Source organism: Petaurus breviceps, unplaced genomic scaffold, assembly GCF_028583685.1.
Source record: "Petaurus breviceps papuanus isolate PSGF00001 unplaced genomic scaffold, PetGlider_PUasm1.0 90822, whole genome shotgun sequence".
NCBI lineage: Eukaryota > Metazoa > Chordata > Mammalia > Diprotodontia > Petauridae > Petaurus > Petaurus breviceps.
Window position 1 is genome coordinate 5,190,348 of NW_027187351.1, and position 27,757 is coordinate 5,218,104.

Below are 27,757 nucleotides of genomic sequence, written 5' to 3' on the forward strand. Positions count from 1 at the left end.
AGACAGTAATAGTTTGGTTAATATTTATGAATGGCCTTTTATATGTTGCCAAGAAAAATAACTCTGATATGGTTGAGATAGTGTCAGTATGAAAAATGTGGTTGGTTCATTACTAACATGACTAAATAAAGGTTATCAATGCCTACCAGGGACATGAGAGACATATGTTCTAACATTTAGTATCATTGACCCTTTGTCCTTCAGAATAACCCAGCTTCATGTGATGTCCATGAAGGCCTGATTGTCCACTCCTCTCTTGGAATTGGCTAAAGAATGTGCAAAATTATGAGAAGTTAGAGAACAATTCTTGATTGTTTATACTTCTGGGGGGACTCCCATTGGCCTTCACTTCTCTATTTTGAACCATACTGAAAGGCAGGATGGACCAATGGAGTTATTGTTGGATGAGGCATCTGGAAAATCTAATTTACAACTACAACTCAGGGACTTACTAGCAGTGTATCCCTGCTACTTAGCAGATGTCAGCTTCAGTTTTCTCATCTGTAAAATGGTTAGTGTATCTGTTTTGAAGGATTGTTGTGAGGGTTAAATGAGATAACATGTAAAGTACTTTGCAAACTTTTAAAGCCCTATATAAATGTGAACTATTATTATCATTATTGTAGTCACACAATTTCTAACTTTTTTTTTTGGTCTTTTTGGAGGGGAGAAGAAGGCAGGGCAATTGGGGGTAAGTGACTTGCCCAAGGTCACACAGTTAGTAAGTGTCAATTGTCTGAGACTAGATTTGAACTCAGGTTCTCCTGACTCCAGGGCAGTGTTCTATTCACTGCGCCACCTAGCTGCCCCTCCACCTCTTTTTGGACAAGCATTTAATCAACAATCATTTATTAAGGGACATTGCCTGGTACACAATAGGAGCTTAATAAATGTTTATTGCTGACATTGTGAAAAGGAAATGATAGATATCCTTATTTAACAGGTAAAATGCCAGTGAAAAATGCACTGAACTTAGATTCTAGTTCTAGACTTGGGTCCTGGACCTGGGTAGGTTCTAGGCCAAGCCCACCACTTACTAGCTGTCTAACTTCAATCAAATCTGTGCTAAACTATATCACAGGGTTAGCTTTTATTTTCAGGAGTAGGGGTGGGGAACAATTAAATGAGATAACATATGTAAAAACACATTGTAAACCATAAGGGAGGTATGCAAATTAGGGCATAGTTATTTAATAACAAGGAAAAACACATTAAGATGAATTAAGATGACAGAGAAAATTGAGTCATATGAATAATATGGTTAAATTTTTAAAAAAATTATCTTTTAATTCCCTCAGTTAAATTTTGGGCTGAGGCTCTTATTACTGCTATCTTTTCCTCTCTGTTTAGGTCAAGATTATCATGTCATTTTTCTTGCCTTCAGCCTTATACTGACTCCTTGTGGTACCTCCTATCTAGGTTACCATCTTTACTAGTCCCAGCTAGATAACCTACATCAAATTAACCAAGGGGCAGCTAGGTGGTGCAGTGAATAGAGCACTGGCCCTGGAGTCAGGAGGACTTGAGTTCAAATTCGGCCTCAGACACCTAACACAAAACTGGCTGTGTGACCTTGGGCAAGTCACTTAACCCCAACTGCCCCTCCAAGCAGCAAAAAAAAAAAAATTAGCCAGTACTCCTGCCATAGAATCTCACTATAGAGCTCCATCCTGGGTTATCTACTGTGAGACACTGCCCTTCTGTCAAGACTTCTTTTCCTCTCCATTCAAGACCATCCTCCAATCTCACTCCAAAATTGGATTCTTTTATTGCTAGAATGAAGCCTCTGGGTTCTCACAAATTCCTGTGTAAACAATTTCTTTCTCCTTAGAATTTACTTCAGGTCAATTACACATCAGGGTGGGGAAAAAAAGCAAAAATTAAAGAACATCATAAAAGTGACTGATGTATAGTAGACTTACAGGCTGAAAGACAGATGCTGGCTATATATTTGGTCCCAATGTTACACAAATTCTGAAAGGTCAGTAGTTAGTAAAAATTATAATGAGTCATTGTGGTAAAATGAATAAAAATCCAGCTTTGGTATCAGGTTCAAGTCGAGCCTCTGATACCAGTTACGTGACCCTGGACAAGAAATTTAATCTCTCTGTGCCCCAGGTAACTAACTCTTTAAGACTGTAAGTTATAAAGGAATACTGATCTCACTAGGAATTCCTTATACAGGTATCCCTTCCACATTGTGACTTTTCCCATTGAGGTCTCAATATATTGTGGGCTGGCATAAGAAATTAAATAGGAATTTTGGGGGAGTTTTGCAGAAGCTGCAAATGATACATGAAAGCCAGCTGACAACACAGAGCCTATGACAAAATACTTAACCCAAATTTTACAATAAGGTACACACCATAAAAGAAAAAATTCATATTTCTCTGGTATGAAGGGAGGGCCAAAAATTTTTACACAGATTTTCCAGATTGCTGGAGTGCCACACCCTCCAATGTTGGAAGGGATAACTGTACTAATGAAATTACAAGTATGGCTTAACAAAAATAATTATGATGATGTTAGTAATGATAATTATAGGAAGGTATTATCATTTGTAGGCAAAGGGAAATGGGTAGGTTTCAGGAGCCCTGGGTTCTAGTTTTTGTTTTGTCTCTATCTTTGTGTGTGGGACTTGGGGCAAGTCATTTCCCTCTGTGGACTCCAACCTCTTTTCCCTAAAGTAAATAGGTTAGCATAATCTTTAAAGGCCCTTTCAGCATTAACAATCCATGTGATAATAATGATGGTGACTACTACTAGAGAGAAATACATTTGCAGGGTGCTTTACAGTTTACAAAGCACTTTTGTATGCACTACCCGACTTAGTCTTTCCAACAAACCAATGATGTAGGAGCTAAGGATTATATATCCACTTTATAGACGAAGAAGCCAAGACTCAGAGATACCAAGTGACTATAAGTCACACAGTGAGTAAGTGGAAAAATTAGAACAAACACTAGAAATCTGGGCTATTGTCCAGTGTTCTTTCTATTACACAATAGTGTGTGCACTTTTGTCCACCCCCATGCTTATAAATTTTGAAGATCAGCAACTGGGTCCAAGATCTTTCCCTCAGTCCTATTCTCTGTAAGGCAGAATTGCCAAATTGTTCATGTGTTAATGACCTTAAGTGCAACACTGATGGGATGATTCACTCTTTGGTTTCCTTTCCCAATGATGACTTTGCATTATGGATCATAGATCTGGACCTGTAAGGGACCTTAGAGATGGGCCATCAAATTTATCAATCCCCAAAGAAAACATTAGGCATAAAAACATTAAATAACTTGCCCAGCTAGCAAATGGTTTGGGTCTGATCTACCTGATTTGAAATCTAAGGCTCTCTACTACACCATGTTGTTGTTTTGTGTCCTTTGTTTTCATAGAGGACCAATGACATCATGGGGCAATCACTTGTATGTGAATTGGATTTAAGTCAGGCAGAGTTGCACAAGGCCTCACTCTCTCTTCCAAAAGTCATCCAAGTCTAGTGGCAAGACAAAAGTCAAGGCTACTGGCAACAGCTCAGGATGCAGTGCATGACCTTGGCATCTCTGATGTCTGACCAAACTCTAAGCACTCCACAGAACCTGCTTCAGCCACCTTCATGGCCATTGGAACAGATTGTTCTCATCTGCCCATTACACCAGAGGAAGTCTTCATGTGCGTGCTTGGAGTAGACATCCCCCTGACTCATCACAAGGTCTGAGGCCTATCAGTTACCCTCAACATGGTTTAGCCCTTCTGTGGAAATGGTTTTACCAGGATATGGCCACTGAACATGCTAGAGCTTGTTGGAACTACAGGTGAGAGTTGGGTGAAAGGTGGACACCAAAGGTGGATGAGCAGCCCTGAAAGGGGCTTGGGCAAGCCCTCACACCAGAGCTGCTATAAGAAAGGACATGGCAACATATCTCATACTTACTATGACCCTACTCATAATTACTATGGCCAGGATCTTGTTTCTATTTTGCCACTAATATGTTTTATGATCTTTGGGCAAGTGACTTAACTCCTCTTCAATCTTTAGTTATAAAGTCTATAAAATAAGGTAGTTTAGGTGTCACAATGAATAAAGTTGCTTAGGACCAGGGCAGCTAGGTGGCATAGTGAGTCAGGCCCTGGAGTCAGGAGGACCTGAGTTCAAATCAGGCCTCAGACACTTAACACTTACTATACATGTGACCTTGGCCAAGTCACTTAACCCCAATTGTCCTGCCCTCCCCCCTCCAAAAAAAAAAGATAAAGAAGTTGCTTAGGATGCTAGGAGGTTAGGGGTAGGTAGGTGGTAAAATGGATGGAGTGCCAGGCCTAAAGTCAGGAAGATTCTTTTTGAGTTAAAATATGGCCTCAGATACTTACCAGCTATGTGACTCTGGGTAAGTCATTAAAACCTGTTTGCCTCAGTTTCCTGACCTGTAAAATGAACTGGAGAAGGATATGGCAAATAACTCCAGTATCTCTACCAAAAAGACCCTTAAATGAGATCATAAAGAGACCGACATGACTAAAAATCAATGAACAATCAGGAGGTTAAGTGACTTGCCCAGAATCTTGTATTTCTTCAGTCATTTCATGCTATAGCTTCTTGGAACCACAGATGGGAGTTGAATGCCAGGTGGACATCAAAGACAGAGAAGGAGCCCTGAAAAGGGCTCACACCAAAGATGCTAGTCCTTCTGGAATACCCCCTACACTCCTATGCCATGCTACCTTTCATTCAAAGGCTACCACCTAAATCATACACCTGCTTCTATCTTGGAAGCATCAAATTCAGGAAAGACATCCTCATCACTCACTATCAGCTGCTCCTCAGCAACAAAGTGGAAGAGTCTTCCTGCTCTGAAAAGTGCCTCTCATCCAGAAAATGTTGACTGACATTAGTTTTCATTTCAGGATGCTGAAAAAATGGAAGAATGTGCCCTATCATCCTGGCAGGAAGTTGATACATGTAGTTATTCTATTTATGACCAGGCAAACAAAATGCCAACTGACAGAGCAGGCTTTCCCCCAACCAGGTAATGCTGGTAGGAAAAGATATCAGCTACAGAACACATGGAAAAGAGATGTTTTTCATTTCTCTTTACAGAGCACTTCTTGCCCTCCCCTCCCCCATATTATGGAGATGCATTTCCACAACTATATTACTCAATCTGTACCCACAACACCCTTGAGAGGAAAGAAGGATGCAGATACTATTCCCACCTTACATGGGAAGGAACTAAAGCACAGAGAAGATTTAGGGAGAGAGGACAGATTGAAAGTCTTAAACATTGCCTAATCTGGAAGATTCATTTTTCTGAGTTCAAATCCGGCCTCAGACACTTACTAGCTGTGTGATCCCAAGTAAGTCACAACCTTTTCTGCCTCAGTTCTTAATCTGTAAAATGAGCTAGAGAAGGAAATGGCAAAACTTTCCAGTATCTTTGCTGAGAAAACACCAAATGGGGTCACAAAGAGTCAGATACGACTGAAAAACAACTGAACTACAATGACCCAATCCATTTATTTTACAGATGGAGGAAGCCGAGGTCCAAATGGGGTTAGTTAAGTGATTTGCCCAAGGTCACGAGGGTACTCAGTGGCAGAGCCAGGATTGAAATCCAGATCATGTGATTCCACTGCCTCTCTACATGTGTTCTTCAAGGTCATCCAACAAGTCAGGGTTGGCTAGGAGCTTACTCCCAACAGAGTGAAAAATCACGGAATGCTTTCATGAGCACCTTCAGGGCTCAAAATGCCCCAACCCTTCAGTCTGGCAGAGTGTGGCTGTGTGGCACAATTTACATATTTAATGCCAACAACAGACACGTGCTCTGACCTTTTTCAGTGGCCTTAAAGTACGGCTATGTTTTCATTTCCAGTGGGGGAAAAACGCATCAGTGACATGAACTTACAGCTATGGCAACTGGCTGTAGAATGGTTCTGCTCTCTCAAAGGAGTCTATTCACCAGGGGCGGGGTGTACTTTCTCACACTGAGGAAGAGGTAACAAGGAAGCATGAGACCCATGAGACCATGACTCCGTAAGCTGCTCTAATCTTGATTTTTCCACCAAGTTTCAACATAGCAATAAGGGATAAGAAGAATTATTATCGAGTTGCATATATCCTAGGAAGGCAGTATGGAGTGGTGAAGAGGACTGGATTTAGAGTGCGACCTGAGTTCAAATACAGGTTCTCCTCCTTACTAACTGATAAGATCTTTGAAGGTATAGTGCAGTGAACAGGGGACTAGCTATGCAGTAACAGGACCAAGGTTTCAAATCCCACTTCTGAGACTTGCTAGCTATGCGACCCTGGGCAAATCATTTAACTTGTGTAAATCTCAGGTTTCTCAGCTATAAAAATAAGGTGCTTGAACTAGATGGCCTTAGATTTTTCTTCCTTTGATTCCTAAGTTATTTTAGATCTCTGGGTCTCAGTTTACCCATCTGTATAATGAGGGCATTGGATTAAATTACTTCTAAAGTCTCTTCCAGCTTCAAGTCAATGATTTAATGATTTATGTTGCTATTCAGTTGTGTCCGACTTTTCCTGACCCCATTTTGGGGTTTTTTGGCAAAGATACTGGAGGGGCTTGCCATTTCCTTTTCCAGCTTATTTTACAGGTGAGGAAACGGAGGCAAACAGGGGTAAGTGACTTTCCTAGGGTCATATAGCTAGTAAGTGTCTGAGGTCAGATGTAAACTCAGTAAAATGAGTTTTCCTGACTCTGGGCTGGACATTCTATCCACTTCAACACCTCGATGCCCCTTAATGATTTTTACCAAAGACAAAATCAATATGGCCCCATTGAAGCTTTACCAATAATTTTCAAAGGGTATCAGACCTGCAAAATTCACATCCATTTCATAGAGTGCCAAGCTTATAGTCAGGAAGGAGGGTATCAAACATTTTACTCATTATGTGACCCTCTTTTTGCCTCAGTTTCTTCATCTATAAAATGGGGATAATAGTAACAGTACTCACCTCCCAGTGTTGTCATGAGGATCAAATGAGACAATATTTGGAAAGCGTCTATCAATGCCTGGCACATAGCAAGCACTAAATACACGCTAGCTATCATCACCATCATCATCGTTGTTGTTCTTGTTATTATAGCATTGCCTTTCTAAAGATGTGAAATATTTTGTATGTTGTCACTTGATGTCAATGTCACTTTTGTCAGTAGGTTTTGCTGAACTGTTTTGCTTTGTTATAAAGGAAGCTTCAGTGGTTCGTGGAAGAGATATATTTGGAAATGATTGTTGTTCAAAAAACAAAAGCCATTAGTAAAATTTAGAAATGAATAGTAAATTGAAATGAATGTAGACATTCCCACTGACCATCCGTTACTTTAAGAAACTCCTTGTAGATACTAATACTGGTTGATGTTTCCGGTCTGAAGATTTGGAGCTGGAAAGGACCTCAGAGGACATCTAGTCCAAATCTTTCATTTTAAAGATGAGAAAACTGAGGTCTGGAGAGGTTATTTGACGAGGTCACACAGGCACTCAGTGACAGAGCTGAGAATGTTAGCCGATGTCTTCTGAATCCAAATCTAATGCCCTATCCTCTCTACCAACTGGCTTTTCTTTTCAAACCCTCTGAAATGAGCTTCTATACCCTCTTCTGCTTTATGTCTTCCGATTCCTTAATCCTCTTCTTCTAAACTCTAAGCATATTATAGCAGCCCCAAATGCATGCATTCCCCATCTTTTACAGAGATGCTAAGTCACGAAGAGTTTTCTGCAAGTAACCTAAGGTCAGAAAAAACTCTTCTTCACACATATCAGAACTAGGTTCCATCTTGGGTGCTTAATCATTAAGTATGTCCTTTGAACATACCACATAGTTGGTTTCTCTTGGGAAAATCAGTATTTGGCTTCCTTTGCTCTTACCCACAGTTTCCTCTTGGAATGTAATACTTAGCTATTTGCTAATATTTCACAAAAGCAGTCAGGCTAATAATATTTGGAACACAAGAAAAGATTTATTTAGCCTAGCCAAAAGTTAAAAATATAAAATGTTAATGCCTAGGCCCTAAAACAGTCAAGACAGCTCTCCTTCCCCCTCTCATAGGCCTCCACCTCCTAGAGAGAGCTTTCTAAATGTACAGTACATTTATCTTAGGAATAGGGCCTCCTTGAACATTGTACACAGTAACAGCAACATTGTGCAATGATCAACTATGACAGCCTTAGCTCTTCTCAGCAATACAATGATCCAAGAAAATTCCAAAAGACTCATGATGGAAAATGACATCCAGAGCCAGAGAAAGAACTATGGATTCTGAATATCGAATGAAGCATATACTATTTTCACTTTTTTGTGTGTATTTTTTTCATGTTTTTTTCCTTTTGTTCTGTTTCTTCTTTCACAACATGACTAATGTGGAAATGACTAATGTTTAACATGATTGCATATGTATAACCTATATCAGATTTGCTTATCCCCTTGGGGAAGGAGGAGGGAAGAGAGAAAGGGAGAAAAATTTGTGACTCAAAATCTTTTAAAAATGAATGCTGAAAACTATCTTTACATGTAATTGGAAAAAATAAAATACTATTTATAAAGGAGAAACAAACAAACAAAAAAGGAATAGAACTGCCTTATAAGTGGGAAAATGCTTAAGGATTCTAGAGGGTTGGGGCACCTTGCCCAGACCTACAGAGTTCATGTAACTGAAAGTACTTGTGAAGGGCAAGATGTGGGTTTGTTTTTCCACTTACAGGTTCAATCTCTAGCTGTTGCTTGGCCCCTACACCCTCTCAAATCTAGGAATCAAATGGAACTTTTCATCTGCCACTTATTTATTAACACACATGGTTCCTTCTAGACATTGCAGGTCTACATGGGTTTCTTTCTGGTGAGAGAATGAAGTCCAGGTGGGTCCAACTACTGACTCTCTGTTTGACTTCTCAGATCTAGTTCTTTGGGTCCCTTTGTCTCTTTTGTCCTTTTTAAAATGCCAAGTCCAAGCACATAGCCTAGAAGCATGAACTGGTTGAACATCAATCATCCTAATATAGTGTCAATGGGGCAACCAAGTAAATAAAAAACCCCACAATTAATTAAGGATATCATCAGTGCTAGGAAATGTTCTCACCAACAGGACATGAGGACAAATTAACTTTTTTACATTCTCTATAGGGAATTTGGATCCAAAATAATGCCACTGGCACCATCAACTACATTCTCCATCTGGTTACGTTTGTAGCCACTGCAAATTACTGCGGTGTGCCTTTGGCCACAATGGCCTGTGACCCCAATTCTGGGTACCTTCCCAGTGACTTAACAAGTTCTTAGGCAGTTCACTCAATGAAACAGCAAATTGTTCTCTTTCCTCAAGACTTTTCCCAGTATCTTATATCCCTGCAAAGAGCTCACAATAACATGTAAAGTTCATTTAGAGGCAGCTAGGTGGTGCAGCAGGCAAGAGCAGAAAACTTGGAGTCAGGAGAGATCTGAATTCAAATCCTGCCTTACATACCTACTTGCTTTGTGACCATGGACAAGTCACCTAACTTCTCTCATACTGTTTCCTCAGTTGTAAAAATAGTACTGGGCAGCTAGGTGGCATAGTAGATAGAGTGCTGGGTCTGGAACTATGAAGACTCATCTTCCTGAATTCAAATTTGGCCTCACACACTTACTAGTTTCATGACCCTAGGCAAGTCACTTAACCCTGTTTGCCTTGGTTTTCTCATCTGGAAAATAAGGTGGAGAAAAATGTCAAACCCCTCCAGTATCTTCGCCAAGAAAACCCTGAATAGAATCATAAAGAGTCGGACACAACTGAAAACAAATGAACAACACCAAAAATGGTTCTTCCCTGCTAGGGTTGTTGTAAGGAACAAATGCTGCAATTTGCAGTGGCTTCAAATGCAAACTTTATAGTGCTATATAAATGATAGTTGTTATTATTTTATTAGTACCTTTGTTAGAATCCATAGGTAACTCCCAAATCAAAGTCCTTGCTGAGGGCCCAGACCTCCTATAACTGAGTGCCCCTGGGGCTTACACAAACTCCCTACACATATGACAAAGTTCCTCCAAGATCATGTCTGCCTTGGTTAAACATGTTTCTGTTGATATTTGGCAACTAGTAGTGCTGAAATCCCAAGCCCAGATAGGAATTTAATTAGGGTTGTCTCATTCCTACTTTTGTCCATTAATGTTTGCCACTTGTGCAACAAAGGAAACAAATAACAACAAAGGAAAAAACATCCTGGGAAACAACACTGGTGTCCATTGATTGGGGAACAGCCAAAAAAATTGTGGCATGTGAATATAGTTTAAACCCTCATGGTTATTTTTTCCCTAACAATTGGTTTTCCTGTGCCTACCAGTTTTTGTTTTCTTCTGTTTACAGCAAAGTGGAACAGTGGAAAGAACCGTGTACTTAAAGTCTGTTACTACCTATGGCAAATCATTTCACCTGTCTGGGTCTCAGTTTACTCCTTTGTAAAATGAGCAAGTTAGACTACATAGCCCCTGAGGTCCCTTCCAGCTAGAAATCTGTGAGGTGAAGTCTTGGTTCCTTCCTCTTTCCTGATAAATAGCTTATCTCAGTATTATGACAAGTAAAATCTACAATCAATAATTTCTGTAGTAATCATATTATATCCATCTACTTTCATATGTGTGTGTGAAATCTTTTTAAAAAATGGTTATTGATATCTTTTATTTGTACATCAACTATATTTCCCACTGTATCCTTCCTCTCATTCTCTCCCAGAGAGCATCTTTACAAAGAAGGAAAAAAGAGGAAGAAAAAAAGTTCAGAAAAAATAATTAATGTATAAAAAAAGGTCTAATTTCATGTACATTGTTTCATACTCATGGTTCCCAACCTCTGAAAATAAGTGAAGAGGTATCTTCCCATATCTCTTCTTCGGGGCCAAGCTTGGTAATTATAATTGGTAGCATTCTGTTTTATTGCTGCTATTATTTTTTTTAATTCACATCATGGTAGCACTATGTTTTTATTGTTCTCCCAATTCTGCCTACTTCATTCAGCATCAGGTCATCTGAGACTCCCTTGGCTTCTCCTGTATCCATCATATTCATCATTTCTTGTAGCACAGGAATATTCTGCTAAATTCATATACCACAATTGGTTGAGCCATTCCCCAATCAACAGATATCTACACCACGTTTGTTTCCCAGGATGTATTTGGTGACACAATCACATACCTACTTCTCCCTGCTGCACCATGAAGCAAGAGAGGACTCAGAGAATTCAAAGGGAAGATAACAAGTGTCTTGTAGAATGAATAGATTGTCTATAGTTAGGACAAGGAAGAGATAGGAGAATCACATTTGCTATGGAGACATGCATGCGCTAATAAAAACATAGTAATGCAGATCGATAGAGGAATAGCAAAGTCTTGTTGCCCACCTCAACCAAAGGGATACACATTCATTCGGTGGAATGACTGCAAAAGTCCTATACTATTTAAATTGACTTTCCTTCCCTCCCTTTATCTTTAAAACAACATACAATTCAACCCTGTCATACTGTTCCACTGTAAGAGGAATTCAGAGAAATATGGGAAGGCAGGCTGCTAGGTAGTGAGCATTGGGCCTGGAGTCAGGAGGACCCAAGTTTAAATCCAGTCTCACACACTTATTAGCTGTGCAATGTTGGACAAGCCACTTAATTTGTTTGCCTCAGTTTCCTCAATTGTAAAATGGGGATAATAAAAGCACCTACCTACCATTAACCAAATCAGTTAATATGGGTAAAGCATTTAGTACAGTGCCTGGCATATGGTAGGAGTTATATAAATGCTGGCTATTATTATTATTATTAATTATTGTTATTATTACTTGTATCAACCGACTCAGAGTGAAATTAGCAGGGCTAAGGGAAAAAAGTCCCACGATGATATAATAATATAAATGAAAATAACAAAACAATGTTTAACTATATTGACCAATTTTGTCTCCAGAGAAGAAATGGAGAAATGCAGCACCCTCTTTTTGTTGGGGAAGACAGAGGACTGTGGGTATGGAACATCATCAGAGGTGTTGTGGAGATTGGTTTTGCTTAACTATATTTTTCTTAATTTCCAGGGAAGGCTCAGTGGAGATGAGCTAGGGTGGGGGGAGATTATTCTTGAAATGAGGAAGTTAACTACGATGCAAAAACAAAAGGCAAAAATAAAACTTAAAAAAAACATACTGAATTCTCACATAATCACAATATTAAAAAAAATTGGCAGATTGCTTTTCCTTGTGATCTTTGCTAATACACAAAGACATGAACCATCTGTGATTTTATCAGGATGGGGAACTATCAACGTGGGGAACTCTCTTCACACCAAGCAGATTGTGCACAATCTTGTGTTTTAGTAAATAAATTGTTGGAATTGCCAAAAACTCTACTAAGGCTAAATGACAAATGACTTGTCCAGGATCACAAAGCTAGCTGTTTCGGAGGCAGAGCTCAAATTTGGGCTGCCCCATCTCCAAGCACAGCTTTCTATCCACCAGAATAGGTTAAGTCCTTTTTTTTCCAGACAAGGCTAAAAAATTATCTGAATCACATCTGTGTACCAGGACCTGGCTGGAAAGCTTTCTGTTTGTTTCATACCTGACACCCTTCATATGCCTAAAGCCAGCAAAGGACACAGAGAGCAAGATGGATGCCTATCAGCTGAACAATGAAGGGCTAAAACATTAGAGGATATCGATGTGCTAAAATACCTGGATTGTCTTTCTTCCTCACCTCCACCTCAGAATCCCTAGCTTTCTGTAAAGCTTATGCCACTTCCTACCTGAGGCTTTCACGAAGCCCTGAGCTACTGGTGCCACCTCCCATGAAATTATGCTTGCATTTGTCTATATTTGTATGTGTATGTATTGATTTCTCAGACAGAATAAAAGTTCCTTGAGAACAGAGACAGTTTCAATTTTTACTTTGTGTTACCAGAACCTGGAATATTATATGCATTTGATAAATGCTTGTTGGTTAATGTGAGGGATTGTTACTATTCAGTAAGAAATTATGAATAAGAAGAATTCAGAGAAATGTAGGGAGATTCACATAAATTGATGTGTAATGAAAATAATCAGAACCAAACAAATTATATGGATAATAAAGGTCCCGTGGAACAAAAAATGAATTGTATTTCCCAATATAGGCCACTAGGTGGTGCAACGGATAGCATGCTGGATTTGGAGTAAGGAAGCCTGAATTCCTGAGTTCAAATGTGACCTCAGACACTAACTGGGTGACCCTGGGCAAGTCACTTAACCCTACTTGCCTCAGTTTCCAAATTTGTTAAATGAGCAGGAGAAGGAAATGGAAAACCATTCCAGTATCTTTGTCAAGAAAATCCCAAATGGGATCACAAAGAGTTGGACATGAGGTATTATAATACACAAGGTATAAAATACTAAGGTATTATATACAGTATCAGATGTAGTCAATGTATCAGCTGTTTTTCCCCCATTTATTTTTGTTAGTCACAAGAAAAGTTTTGTTATAGAAGGGGAATTTTAAAGAATTTTAAATAGCTGGAATGTAAAGACAAAAAGCATCAATAAAATGTGTTTAGGAAAAAGCAAGAAGGAAAGGGGAAGGAGAAAAAAATAGTACATGGGGAAGGAAAGAGAAGAAGAGGGGGAAGGGAGAGGAAGAAGGGAAGCAAGGAGAGGAGGAAAAGGAAGAGAAGACGAAGAGAATGTGGGAAGAAGGGGAGTGAAAGGTAGAGGAAAACAGAGAGGGAGAGGAGGGAGAAGAGAAGGGGAGGAGAAAGAATAAGGAGAGAGAGGGAGAGGGAAAGGATAAAGAGAGAAGATGATGAAAGATGTAAAGGGAGAAAGAGAAGAAAGAGAGATAGGGAGAAGAAAGAGGGAGGAAGAGGGGGATAGGAGAAGGGAAGGGGAGGGGGAGGAGCAGGAGAGAGGGAAGAGAGAAGAGAAGAGGGAAAGTAGAGCCCCAAGTAGGCTTAATGAAAAGAGGAAGCTTTCTCTGTAGAGAAATTCAAATATGTTCTTGTAATCAATATTTTAATAACATTACATGAATTTTTTTTAAATGCAGGGAGGCAAATTACGTCTATTTTTATCATCTTTAGTCAGTAATTAAAGAAAGGTTTTAACTACTTCAGGCAAGAGTGGACTATGGGCAATTAAGGATGAAACTGGTAATTTTACTTTTTGGATTTACTCTGGCTGTGCCCCCCTGTTGCTACTACCAAGCTGCTTACAGTAAGTATTTCCATTAGATGCTGAGCTGAACTATAAACATGAGAAGATTTACAAAATATTTCAACAAGATCTCCTTGTTGGGTAATAAAAATCTGCCTTCTAGGCAAGAACCCTAAGCCAAGTGGTGGGCAGAAGTTGCAAAGGGGCAACTCTAAGCTTGAAAAACTCCCCAATAGGCAAAGCTGACCTGAAGGAAAATGGGTTACCTCTGGAGGAATTGGGTCTCCTCTCAATTGAGGACTTCAAGAAAATTCTGGATGACCATTTGTTAAAATTGTTGTAAAGATTCTTCTTTCATTGTATGTTGGATGAGACAGCCACAAGGTCCCTTTAATGCTTGAGATTTTGTGATTTGTGGGTGCAAGAACAACAAAGACAATTTTGACTTTAGAATGAAGGGCAAAAAGAATTATATTTCCAATGTGCAAAATCAGAGGACTCAGTGCTCTAAACAGTACACATGAGCCTAAAGGACCATGGCATCTATGGCTTCCTCCTCATTAACAGCCTTCAACGAGTAATAATTCTTGGATGCAGAAAAACAACAGCAATGTTAAAGGCCATAAATATAAGATATGTAAGCAAATAGGTGCATGACAAATAATGAGAGAAATCCAGGAATCAAGGAGGTGACAAACTCAAAAGTCCATCAACAGTTACTTAACCATCCAGTACCAATGGTTTCCACATATGATACCATGTAATATCACTTCACTGTGAATCAAAGGAATAATTACTACAAATGACTTACCATGTTTGTGGATGAATGCAAGTCCCTGTAGTATCTGGTACATGATATTCCTAATAGCAGACTCAGGAAACAACTTGTTTCTGTATTAAGTAGAGAAAGAAAAATCAAGTCGTAAATCTAGGTTAACACATAAAACTCTATTCTCTGTTCCTGAGTTCTTATGCTATACTTGGCATGGAGTTAAGATAACAGTGATATAATAGAGAAACACTAGAGGCCTTTCCAATAATGTCAGGGACAAAGCAAGGTTATTCATTGTCACCGCCATTATTTGCTATAGGCCCTGAAACACTAGCTATAGCAATAAGAATAAGAAAATGAAGGAAAAAGTACAGGTAAAGAACCAAAAAATGTATCACTTTATGTAGATAATATGACAGTTTATCTATAGAACCCTAGAGACTCAGCTAAAAATTAAGTGCCATAATTAACTTCAGTAAAGTAGTAGGATATAAAATAAATCTACAAAATAATCTTTTTGCACATCACTAATAAAGCCCAAAAGAGATAGAAAAAGAAATTCCATTGAAAATCAATACAGAATGTATAAAATATCTGGGTTACTTACCACTTACCAACACACTGAAGAATTATATGAATACAACTGCAAAAACTTTTTATAGAAATAAAAGAAGACTTAAATAATTTTAGTAAAAAATAATTACTTATATTTAGGCCATGCCAAGATAATAAAAAATGATAATATCTAGATGACTTTGCCAAAGGATACTTTACAGAATGAAAAAAATTATTTTAACAATCCATCTGGATGAACAAAAGATCAAGATCTCAAGGGAACTTATGAAAAATGACAAGGAAAGAAGAGGATCTAGAAGAACCAGATCTCAAATTATATAATAAAACAGTAATCATCAAAACAATTTGGTAATAGTTAAAAGAAATAGAGAGGCTATAGGGTTGCCAAAGAATAAAAGAAAAATAAAAGAAAGAAAAGAGATTCATTAAAGCATGTTTTTAAAAATGTTCAAAAGAGAATAAAAGGCCAGAAAAAAAAAAAGAGACAAGCAGGACAGCTTTGAAACTTACATGTTGGATTTATCATACTCTTAAAAGGAATAGCAAACGATATAGAATAGAAATAGTTTCACATTCTGTGTTGCATATAGAAACACAAATTTTGTTGGGTGTTTAAAGTTCAGAAGAAAATTGTTTTTATTTTTGTTTTAAGTTTAGAATAAATTAAATAAATTTTTTAAATAGAAAATTTGATCAATGGAATAAATTAGGTATGCAAGATTTATAAGCAATAGGAAACAAAGGAACATAGTTTTCACTAAACCCAAGGACACAAATTATTGGGATAAGGACTTACTATTCAACAAAACCTGCCAAGAAAACTTTGGAAAGCAATCTAGGAGAAATTGAGCTAAAAGCTTATAAAACCTTTTAAAATGATAAGTTCCAAAGGCATATGGAATCTTGACATAAAAGATCTTAAAATAAACAAATTATAAGAGGATGGAAGGAGATAACTTTGACCACTATGGATAGGTGAAGAATTCTTGACACACAAAAAAGGGCCTTGATGACCTTAAGAACTACTGTCACCTAAGATCGGCATCACCCATAGCAGGTGGATTTCTTATTACTGTCCTCTAGGAATTTTAACAATAAAGAAATTGAAAAGAATTTGAGGGTACTTTTGAATGTATATAATCTGTAAGGAAATCAAGCTGTGTCTACCCTCTTGGGAATAATGACACGTTTATGTGTTCAGTTGGATTAGATGATGCTCTGAATAACCACTAAGTAACAGTCAATTTAAAGGTTTTTAAAGTGGTATTCTGTTGTATCATCTTAAGTCTTTTCCTGTATAATCTTGGTCTCATCTTCAGCCTTTCAAATAATGGGAAATTTCAAAAGTAACCACCTAAGCATCTTGGCTATTAAAAGTGGGAAAGAGAAGCACGAGACTTAACAGTCTTTATAAAGTGTTTAGCATAGTATCAGGCAAATAGGAGGTGTTTAATAAATGTTGATTGATTGATTCATTACAGTCAAGTAGAAGCAGGAAAAAGGAAAGCATCCTTGTGAGAAATTCCTTTCTAAAACAAATTCCCCAAGCTGTACCTTTCTTTCATTAGCTGATAAAGGTTTTCCTTCATGTATTCAAAGATAAAATAAAGATTGTCATTTTCCCTGATGACTTCTTTCAATTTCACTACATTTGCATGGTTGAGCTTCTTTAAAGACTGAAAAAAAGAAAGAGGCAAGATTTTGGTTAGAAAAATAAAGTCTTTTGCCTTCTACTTACTAATAACATCTAATATTTATAGGATGCTTTAAAGATTGCATATCACACATATTATCTCATTTGAACCTTTGAGGTAGATAATACAGATATTATCCCCACTTTACAAACAAGGAAATTAGTGGGGGTGGGGGGAAGACAGGCTGAGGCTGGTGGATCACTTGAGCTCAGGAGTTCTGAGCTGCATCATGGCTAAGGCTGTTTGGATGTTGGCACTAAATCTGGCACGAATGTGATAAGCCCCCACAAGTGTTTGTGGGGAAATCAGGTTGCTTAAGAAGGGGCAAATCTGCCCTGATCAGAAATAGCAGGTTAAAGTTTCTGTGAATGATCATATTAGGATTGAGCCCCTGATTGGTCACTGTACTTCTAGCCTAGGCAAAACAGGAAGACTCAATCTCAAAGTAATAATTTTTAAAAATCTAAGGTTAAGAGAAATGACTTGTCTATGGTCACACAACCAGCTGTTAAAGACAAGTGTTGAACCCATCCCTTTCTGACTTGAGTCCAACATGCCTTGGTACCCTTAAAAAACCCAGACCCTTGTTTGGGGTTTTTACCTTTTTTTTGTCACAGACCCCTTTGTCAGTCTGGTGAGGCCTATGGACCCCTTCTCAGAATAATGTTTTCAAATGCATAAAATAGAACAAAATAAAAAGTGAACAGCAGAAAACAAAAGAAAACTAACAAGAAAGCAAAGAAAAGATGGACAGCTCTCAACACAATGCACAGTATTTGTTATATAGACTTTCTTGAAATGGAAATTTATTGCTATATATTTTGAATTCTGTCTTATGTTCTGCTGTGCACAAGACATGTTTTTTTTTCTTATTTTGTACTTAATTTTCAATATTTAAATTTATGTTTCTTTTTTCTTTCCTTATTGTATATTTAAGTTTCAGTAATAAAAAAGCAAAAAAATACATAAAATTAAATACATAGGATTATGTAGTAAACGAATTATATTAAAATATAGTTACTAAAATATTTTTTTAAAACAAAATTCTGAAACCCATGTTAAAACCCTTGTTGTAATTCTATAGCCATAAAAACACTATTTATAGCATCTTATTAGTATTATAAATTGAAATTTTAATGAAGGAAATGTTTTTTTAAATCATTAATAACCTTCTATGGAATAAAGATTTTGACAATCTGTACTGTAAAGTACTTACTTGGTCCTTAACCATTACAGAGTACCCATTATTATGTGCCAGACAATGCACCAAGCACTGCATTATGAGCTTACGTGACTGCTTCCAGATGTAGAAATCTGGAAATAACTAGAGAAGAACCAATAAAGAAAGCTGCCTTTTTTCCCCCCAGCTGCAGATATGGCAGCTGCTTCCTGCTGAGATCATTAGCTAAGTGTTTACATATACTTTGAAGTAAGAATGGCTGGATGCAGCCAAGGAAGATGGCCAGATTCTTAAGTCTTCCTCCATTTTTCTCTGTGTATTTTATTCCATGTACTGTGCTGATCCTTCTCAAGCTCTGTGAGCTTTGGGCATGCAGGAAACACTCAGAATTGTAGGAGAAAGAGGAAGGAGGGAGAGAGAAAAAGGAATAAAGGAAGGAAAAAAGATAAAGAGAGAGAGAGAAAGACAGAGAGCTTTCATGAACCTGGAATGACATGAGAGGAACCATTTTCCTAAAAAAGCAGTGAAGGCAGAAGAAACAGCTAAGAATGAATGAGTGAATGAATGAAAATGTATTTTTAAGTACTTATATGTGCCAAGTGCTATGATAAGCACTGGGGATACAAGCAGAAAAAAATTGAGTCCCTTCTCCCAAGAAGCTCAGGTTCTAATTGAGAGAGACCACATGTAAAAGAAAGTTTGGCTTTAGGATGGATAGAGAGGCCCAGAAACCCCTGAGGTTTATAACTAGGGCAACAGCTGGCAAGCTCCAGGGCTTCTCGGGTTGCATCCATAGGTCCAATAATAATGGCTAGTATTGATATAGTGCTTTAAAGTTGGCAAAGAGCTTTTGTGTGTTATCTCATTTCAATCTCACGACAACCCTGTGATGAAAGTGTTATGATTATCCTTATTTTACAAATGAGGAAACAGAGGCCAAAAGAGGTTGTGTGACTTGCCCAGAGTCATATAGCCAGCATCTAAGGCAGGATTTGAATTTTTGTCTTCCTGATTCAAAGTTCAGCATTTGATGCAATTTACTCCCCTATATGATTTTTATGACAGTGCCTGGGATCTTGGGAGGCAGGGCAAATGGTTATGCCTGGAGGACCTTGGAGGGAATAGCAGGACACTGATGGTAGGGCCTCAAGATCTTCCTTCTTATTGTTAGGAACAGAACTGGCTGCTGCCATCTAACTCAAACAATGGGATCAGTCAAGCAGTTAAGATGTGTGCTAGCTGTGAAGAGGGTGGGTCAAGAGGATAAGGGGAAGGCACTCTTGTTGGTGGACTGGTTCAGATGGGTTCTTGAGAGGATCAAGCGATCAGGAATAGTAGAACAGCTTAGAACACAGTGTATGGTCTTCTGCTTGCTTAGTCATTCTGTTTTTATACCACCTGTATGTTTAGTTATGAAGACTAATTCTATTTTTTTTAATCAGTGGAAGCCCTGTGAAACAGCAACAGGCCAGACACACTACAGTCAGCAAAACCAATCAAATAAATTAATTTTCTGTATCCTGAATTTGGTCCTCTTTGAAGTAAAAAAAAAAAATTAACCTTCGTCACTTGGGTAAATCCTTTAACTCAAAGAATATTTTCTCACGGAAGAGGGTCAACTGTATAACAATATTAAGAAGTCCACTGCACTATCTGGAATTATGCCCAAAGGGCTATAAATAATTTCATACCCTTTGGCCCAGCAATACCACTTCTAGGGTTATATCCCAAAGAGACCATAGAAGTGGGAGGAAGACCCATATGTACAAAAATATTTATAGCAGCTCTTTTTGTGGTAGCAAAGAATTGGAAATTAAGGCGGTGCCCATCAACTGGGGAATGACTGAACAAGTTGTGGTATATGCATGTTATGGAATACTATTGTGCTATGAGAAACGAGGAGCAGATGGACTTCATATTTACCTGGAGAGGCTGATACGAACTGATGCTGAGTGAGAAGAGCAGAACCAGGAGAAATTTATACACAATTACAGACACAACGTATGTGTGATGACCAACTTTTATAGACTGGACTCTTCTCAGCAATGCAGTGATATAAGTCAATCCCAAAAGACCCATGATGGAGAGAGATGTCTACATCCAGAGAAAGAACTAGAAAGAACTGAGTTTGAATCCAGATTGAAGCAAACTACCTGATCTTTTTCTTTTTCTTGTTTGGTTTTATTTCCTCTTTACCATTTTTCATTCCATCTGATACAATCTGTCTTTATAACCTGACTAACGTCTAATGTGAAAGTATTTGCAGATCTTATACTTGATTGTATGCCGCCATGGTGGGGAGAGGGCAGGAGGGGGACAGAATTTGAAACTCAATGAATTGTGGAATTGAATCTTGCAAACTAAAAGTAAACAAACAAATTAATTTTTAAAAACTATAAAAAAAATAAAAAAAAAGAATTCCATTGCACTCCTGGAGTCAGGAGGACCTGAGTTCAAATCTGGCCTCAGACCTTAACACTTACTAGCTGTGTGACCTTGGTCAAGTCACTTAACCCCAATTGCCCTGCCTTCCCCCCTCCAAAAAAAAAAAGTCCATTGGATCTTTTTTCATAGGTTATCACAGACTATCATAGTTGAAAGGAGCCAGAGGGAATATCTGATCCTCTAAACCCCTCATTTTCCAAATTAAGAAACTGAAGCCCTGATGGTCAAATGATTTCCCAAGGTTTCACAGTTAGTGACTGAGCCAGACTAGAACCCATGTCTCTCTGAATTTCTTAGTCTTCGGTATCTGTTCTACCATGCCATGCTGGCTCTATCATTCTGGGTAAGAAAAAGGAGAAATTACGAAATTTTTCTTGATGAACAAAATGTTGAAATCAATCAGATCTAAGCACAGAAAGAAGCTTGGTAATAAGGGAGACAACCAGGGTTTAGCATGTGGGTGGAGGTGAGGCTTATATTCCTACTAGCTGGGAAATGAGGCAAAAGGTGGTTAGGGAAACAAAGACAGAATCTTAAAAAGCAAAACCAGTCTCCTTTGAGGCCTGTTCCCTAAAAGACAAATTCTCGCCAAGGCACTTTCCTGGCAGTTCAGCCTCATCTGCTTGGCTCAGTCTGCTCCTCCCGCCTGGAATGCCATGAACTAGCTGGCTGATTCTACCTCCTTCTTGGGTTGGGTTCCTTGTGCTCCATGGGTAACAGGCATAAACAAAGCCCAACCTGAACATGGCTTCTCAATCTCTTCACTGTTTTCTAATCATTTTTTTCTGCCTGTTGGCTTAAAACAGATCACAGGCAATAAACCTGCTGTCTCAGAATAGTGAGGCAGCCCAGAGGAAAATTAATTCAGAGACAAATGAAGTCATGGACAGAGTGTTTTCCAAGCAGAGAGTACTAATCAGGGAGTAGAGTACCTCTCACTGTTGGCCTGAGGGGGACATCATAAACTAAGACTGCTTGTTTAAGCTGAAGAGAATGGCTCCTACAGAACTATACTTTTGAGAAGAATTAATGCTTGGGGGCAAGTTATATCCTATTTTCATCTACTGGTAAAATACAAATACATACATACGTGTGTGTGTGTGAGCGCACTCATACTGAATACTACTTCCAGGAAGGAGGTCCCTCCCCTTGGCAGACTGGGTTGTACTGGGCATAGGAACACAGAGTAGGAAAATTATATGTGGGGCATGGGTCATTTGTTTTCAAATGGGGCTTCTTCTGAAAAAGGATCATTGTTTTTAAAGCATCCAGTCCAGTCTTCTGGACGATTCAGATGTTAGCTATCATTAATAACAACAAGTTTTTATCTAGTAAGACATGGCACTTAGTGCTAGACCAAACGGTCAGAGAGCACTTATTAAGCTCCTATGTGCTGAGGAGTGGGCCTACAAATGTAAAGAATAAAACATTTGTCTACTAACATGTTGCTTATTATATTGAAATGGAAAATGGAATGTCTGGTGTGAGGAACAGAGAGGTTTGGTAAGACTGAAAAGTGTGGGTGGGAGGGGGAAGTAATGCATAAAGGATGAAGAGGAATGGAGGGCACTATGCATAGCCTTTCTCATGAAGCCCTTCCTGATCCCTATAACCAATAATACCTCCCTCCCAAACTACCTTGCATTTTAATTGCATTATATTTATTCTCTTTATAATTTAAGAGATTTACTTGTATTTATTCTCCATCTTTGAGCCTTTGCACTGACTGGAATATATTCCCTCCTCTGTGACAGCTGAATATATACCTATACATATATACACATATATATGTATATGTATGTATACACTCATATAGACATACACATCTATGTCTTTTGGTGGACAGTGGGTTTTGTTTAACTGTTTTGGGTTTTCGAGGCAGCTAGGTGGCACAATAGATTGCTAGGTGGGCCTGGAGTCAGGAAGATCTGAATTCAAATGTTACCTCAGACATTTACAAGCTGTGCAATCCCAAGTAAGTCATTTTACCTCTCTTTGCCTCAGTTTCCTTATCTGCAAAATGGGGATAATAACAATAATAGCACATACCTCTCAGAATTGTTGTGAGGTAATAATTATAGTGTCTGGCAGTAAGAGTTATGTAAATGTTTAAAAAAGTTTTGTTTATAAGTCTTGGTTCAATGTGGAGGAATGTAGCATATCAGGAAATGACATACAAAAAATTACATTGTTTTAAAAATGGAAAAGCAAAGGATGGGTAAGATTTAAGACAAACAGAGAGAAAGGGGAGAGCAGTTTAGTCAAACAGAAAGATTTGAACCATGAGTCAGAGGCAAGAAAGCACATAAAGAGAGCATACACGAAAATATTGAATAAGTTATACTAATATGCTATGGGTGGCTAGTAGAGTGCCAAGCCTGAGTCAGGAAGACAGGAGTTGAAATCTGGCCTCAGACACTTACTAGCTATGTGACCCTGGGCAAGTCACTTAACCCTGTCTGCCTGTTTCCTCATCTGTAAAATGAGTTGTACAAGGAAATGGCAAACTGCTCCAGTATCTTTGCCAAGAAAATCCCAAATGGGGTCATGAAGAATCAGATGTGATTGAAAATGAATGAACAATGTAGTAGAGTTTATGTTAATATTATGCTGTTTTCAGATCAAAACCTCTTTCCTGCCTATTTCCCAAAACCCAGCTTATGCCAGTCCATTCAAATTCTGATTCAGTCACTGCCATTATGCTTGGATTGTATGGCCGGATGCCAATCATGAATTATCCATTTGGACTTTAAAATGTGCCCATTTTGTCTTTGTTCTAACTCATATTTTGGCTTTGTCTTCAGAATTCACATTATCTGCCCCCTCCCAATAGAAACTGACTTGACTGTGACCTTGGGTCTGCCCCACTGGACTGAACTGGTTCCTGCCTTTAGCCCCATCGTAACTCGAGAAAACCTTACTTATGGTATAAAACATCAGCTAAGGGATTATGATCTGTAAAGTGGAGGGAACATGCCATCACCAATGAAAATTATGGTTCATTTTGAGGGCAGGGATCATAGGATCACAGATTTAAAGGGGAAAGAATCATAAAAGGTCACCTAGCTTACTCCCCTCCTCTTACAGATCCAGGTCACATAGTAAGTCACAGAGCAGAACCTCAAACCCAGGTCCTGATCCCAAATCCAACACTTGTTCCACCATACCAGGTAGAATAACCTTTTGTTTTGTCCTGGACCCCAACCCCTTTGACAATGTGGTGAAGCACACAAACCTCTTCTCTGAATAATATTTGTAAATGCACAAAATAAAATAGATAGAATTACAAAGGAAATAATTATTTTGAAATAAAGATATACTAGGGCCAGCTAGGTGGTGCAGTGAATAGAGGACCAACCCTGGAGTCAGAAGGACCTGAGTTCAAATTCAGTCTCAGACACTTAATACTTACTAGCTATGTGACCTTGGGCAAATCACTTAATCCCAATTGCCCTGCCTTCCCCCTCCAAAAAGGCAATAAAAATAAAAATAAATAAATAAAGATATACCTTTTTTCCCCATCTGAATTCATGGACTACAGGTTAAGAAGTTCTATAGCATACCACGAGTGCTACCATTTTAGAAATCTTTGTATCCCCAGCATCTCACAGACTACCTTTCACCCATCAGGTACTTGATAAATGCTGAATGATGGTTTCTGAATGAATGAATGGTGTTTAGTGACATTGCCTTAGATATTTAATGATTACTGAATTGAATTAATGCCACTATTGCTAAACATATTTATACAAGCAATTTTTCCAAAGCCTCAAATATTTCTTCTTTCCTCTACCAAGTTTATGCAAGTACGAAGCCTTCCTCCCTATTTCTTTCTGGTGACCTATTCTGGTTGTCTTAACAATACAATTCAATAAACATATGTTAATTATCTGCTATAGGCAAAAGGCACCATGGTAAGCACTGGTGATACATACAAAGATAAGAACGAAACTGTCTGGCTTTAAAAGACATATATTCTATTGTAAGCTCCAAGATGTCCAGAAATAGACTTAAGATAATTTGAGAAGGGGATCCAGAAAGAGTTCATGGAGGTAGCATCTGAACTGAGCCTCTTAGGGGCTGAATTGAAGAGGGAATACAAGTGGAGATCATCTCTAGGGAATGAAGGAAGGAGGGAGAGGGAGTGTCAAGTGAAGGGAAGAGCTGAGAGTCCAGTTTGGCAGGAGTACCAAATATCCCTAAGATCCCATTCTCCATTCTTCAAAATTTCCCAGCATCATCCCTCTTCTCCCCGTCTGTGGTCACAGAAGAAGGGTATCCTTCTCCATCTTACCAAGGTTAATCCTCACCTATGTGCTTAATTCTATTCCCTTCCAACATTTCTAGAAGTTACATCCTTTCCTCTCTCCTCCAGGTCTTCAACCATTCCCACTCCAATGGGTCCTTCTCATCTGCACTCAAACATCTCAGGTCCCTCATTTAAAAACAAACAAAAAACCCAATAACAATAACAAAACCCTTCTACCCCACACAACGACTTTCATCTTTTTTTCTTCACTGATAAGCGTGGAAATAGGAAAAGTTCTATACATCCAATGTCTCTGCTTCTTCATTATACAGGCTTTCCTCATCCCTTTGCTATCTAGATTCCACCCCCATTATTCTAATGAAACAGTCCTCTCTAAGGCCACCAACAATTACCAAATATCAGTGCTCATCTTCACTGAAGTCTCTGAAATTTTTTATAGTCTTCCTGTCCTACTGGATATGATCCTTCTTCTTTTAATTGATTGGCTTTTAATTGATCACCTTGGCTCAAGTCCCTTCCCACTCCACTGTAGCCTTCACACAGTGGTCAAAATGATTTTCTTTAAGCAACCAGGGTAGGTCACCAGAATTGTATCATTCCCTACTCAGCAAACTCAAGTGTTTACTTATTGCCTCTAGGATTAAAAAGTATACACCTGTTCAGTTTTTCAAAGACTTTTAGAACTGGACCCCAACCTACTTTATACTCTTTTTTTTTGGTAATTAATCTTTCATTTATTTATTTTTAGTTTTCAACATTCCTTTCCACAAGATTTTGAGTTACAAATTTTCTCCCTGTCTTTCCCCTACCCCTCACCCCAAGATATCGAACTTACTGAATTCCCCTTCCCCCAATCTTTCAATTTCTATTTAGCCCTCTGGTTCTAGAATATTAGCGCAATTTTCCTTGAGAATTTCTTGAAGGATGATTTCTAGGCTCTTGTTTTGATCATGGATTTCAGGTAGTCCAATAATTTTTAAATTATCTCTCCTGGATCTATTTTCCAGGTCAGTAGTTTTTCCAATGAGATATTTCACATTGCCTTCTATTTTTAATTTGTTTGGATCTGTTTTATAGTGTCTTGATTTCTCATAAAGTCATTAGCTTCCTTTTGCTCTAATCAAATTTTGAAGGAATTATTCTCTTCAGTAAGTTTTTGAAATTCCTTTTCCATCTAGGCAATTAGACTTTTTAAGGCATTCTTCTCCTCATTGGCTTTTTTTGCCATTTGAGTTAGTCTATTTTTTAAGGTGTTATTTTCTTCAGTATTTTTGGGGGTCTCCTTTAGCAGACTGTTGACTTGCTTTCCATGATTTTCTTGCATCATTCTCATTTTCCTTCCCAATTTTTCCTCCACTTCTCTCACTTGATTTTCAAAATCTTTTCTTTCAAAATCTTCTATAGGCCAGTTCCTCTGGCCTATAACCAATTCATATTTTTCTTGAATGATGCAGGAGTTTTGACTTTGTTGTTTTCTTCTGGTTCCATGTTTTGCTCCAGGATTCTATGGTCTGATTGTGCTTCCTCTGCTTGCTCATTATGCCCGCCAATTACTTGACTTTTGAGCTCTTTGCCATGGTAGAACTCTGCTTCCAGAGTGGAGAGAGTTGTGTCCCAAATTGCTGGGGTTTTCACAGTTGCCAGAGCTAAGAGGAGAGTGCCCTCTCTACAACCACCACAAGCTCTGGCAGCTGGCGTTCCTCACCCCAGGACCACCTGCCAAAGACTGATCCAGATCCAAGCTGGTGAAAGCACAAGAAATTACCCTCTGAATAGTCACTTGGGCCCCCTACAATCTGCAGGCTATAAGCTCCAGAGGCAGCTACTGGGCAGCAGCTGCAGCTGCTGTGCCTCCTCCACCTCTTGCCCTGGGGGAAGGGGCCAGATCCAAAAGAGTTCCCTAGGGACCTTTTACTTTCTCTTTGATGTTTATGGGTTGTGAAGTCTGGAAACCACTACAGCTGCCATTGATTCACTCTCCTGAAGTCTGCTCCAGCCAGTCTGGGCCACAGGTCAGGGCCGCCCCAGGTCTGGGCCCATGCAGCTCATGCAGGACTGTGCTCAGCTCCCAGCTTGGTGTGATAGACCCTTCCTGTGGGCCTGTCAGGCTGCCTTAAGCAGGAGATTTGTTTCTCTCTGTCACTTTGTGGGTTCTGCAGCTTTAAAATTTGTTTAGAGTGATATTTTACAGGTATTGGAGGTGGGTGGTATGGGAGCTTAAGGAAGTTCCTGCTTTTACTCTGCCATCTGCCCCTCCTTTATACTCTTTATACATTTTTTTTTAGCTCAAGTCCCACCTCTGACATATCTTGGCTATGTGATCTTTGGTGATTAATTTAGCCTCTCAATCCTCTAAGCAAATTATTAGACAATGTTCACATAAGAGGTTCTTAATAAATGCTTGTTCACTGACATATGTTGCAGAAAAGGTGCTGAACTGCATTAGTAGAGGGTGGTTTTCTTATCTGGGAGTTTCTCCTATCAATGAAATTATAGGTCTAGTCCCCATCATTATCCTCACCCTACACTAGGTCTAGCCAAACTTGTCTTCTTTCTGTTTCTCACATGATGCTTCATCTTCTGTCTCCTTGCCTCTGTACTGGTTGTCCTCCATGCTCTTCCTCCTCACCTTTGCCTCAGAGAAGCCCTCATTCCCTTCAAGAAAAAGCTC

At 38.7% G+C, this 27,757-nt stretch overlaps 1 protein-coding gene across 2 annotated transcripts in view; it reads right to left on the bottom strand.

Moving 5' to 3' along the window:
• CILK1 (ciliogenesis associated kinase 1) overlaps positions 1-27,757 on the bottom strand; it is a 97,047-nt gene that overhangs the window by 34,205 nt on the left and 35,085 nt on the right. For both annotated transcript variants that reach the window (XM_069070618.1, XM_069070617.1), the window contains 2 exons: positions 17,052-17,173; positions 14,961-15,040 (listed from right to left, as the gene is read on the bottom strand). In XM_069070618.1, the coding sequence (XP_068926719.1) occupies positions 14,961-15,040; positions 17,052-17,173 (202 nt within the window). The remainder of the gene's footprint in view (positions 1-14,960; positions 15,041-17,051; positions 17,174-27,757) is intronic.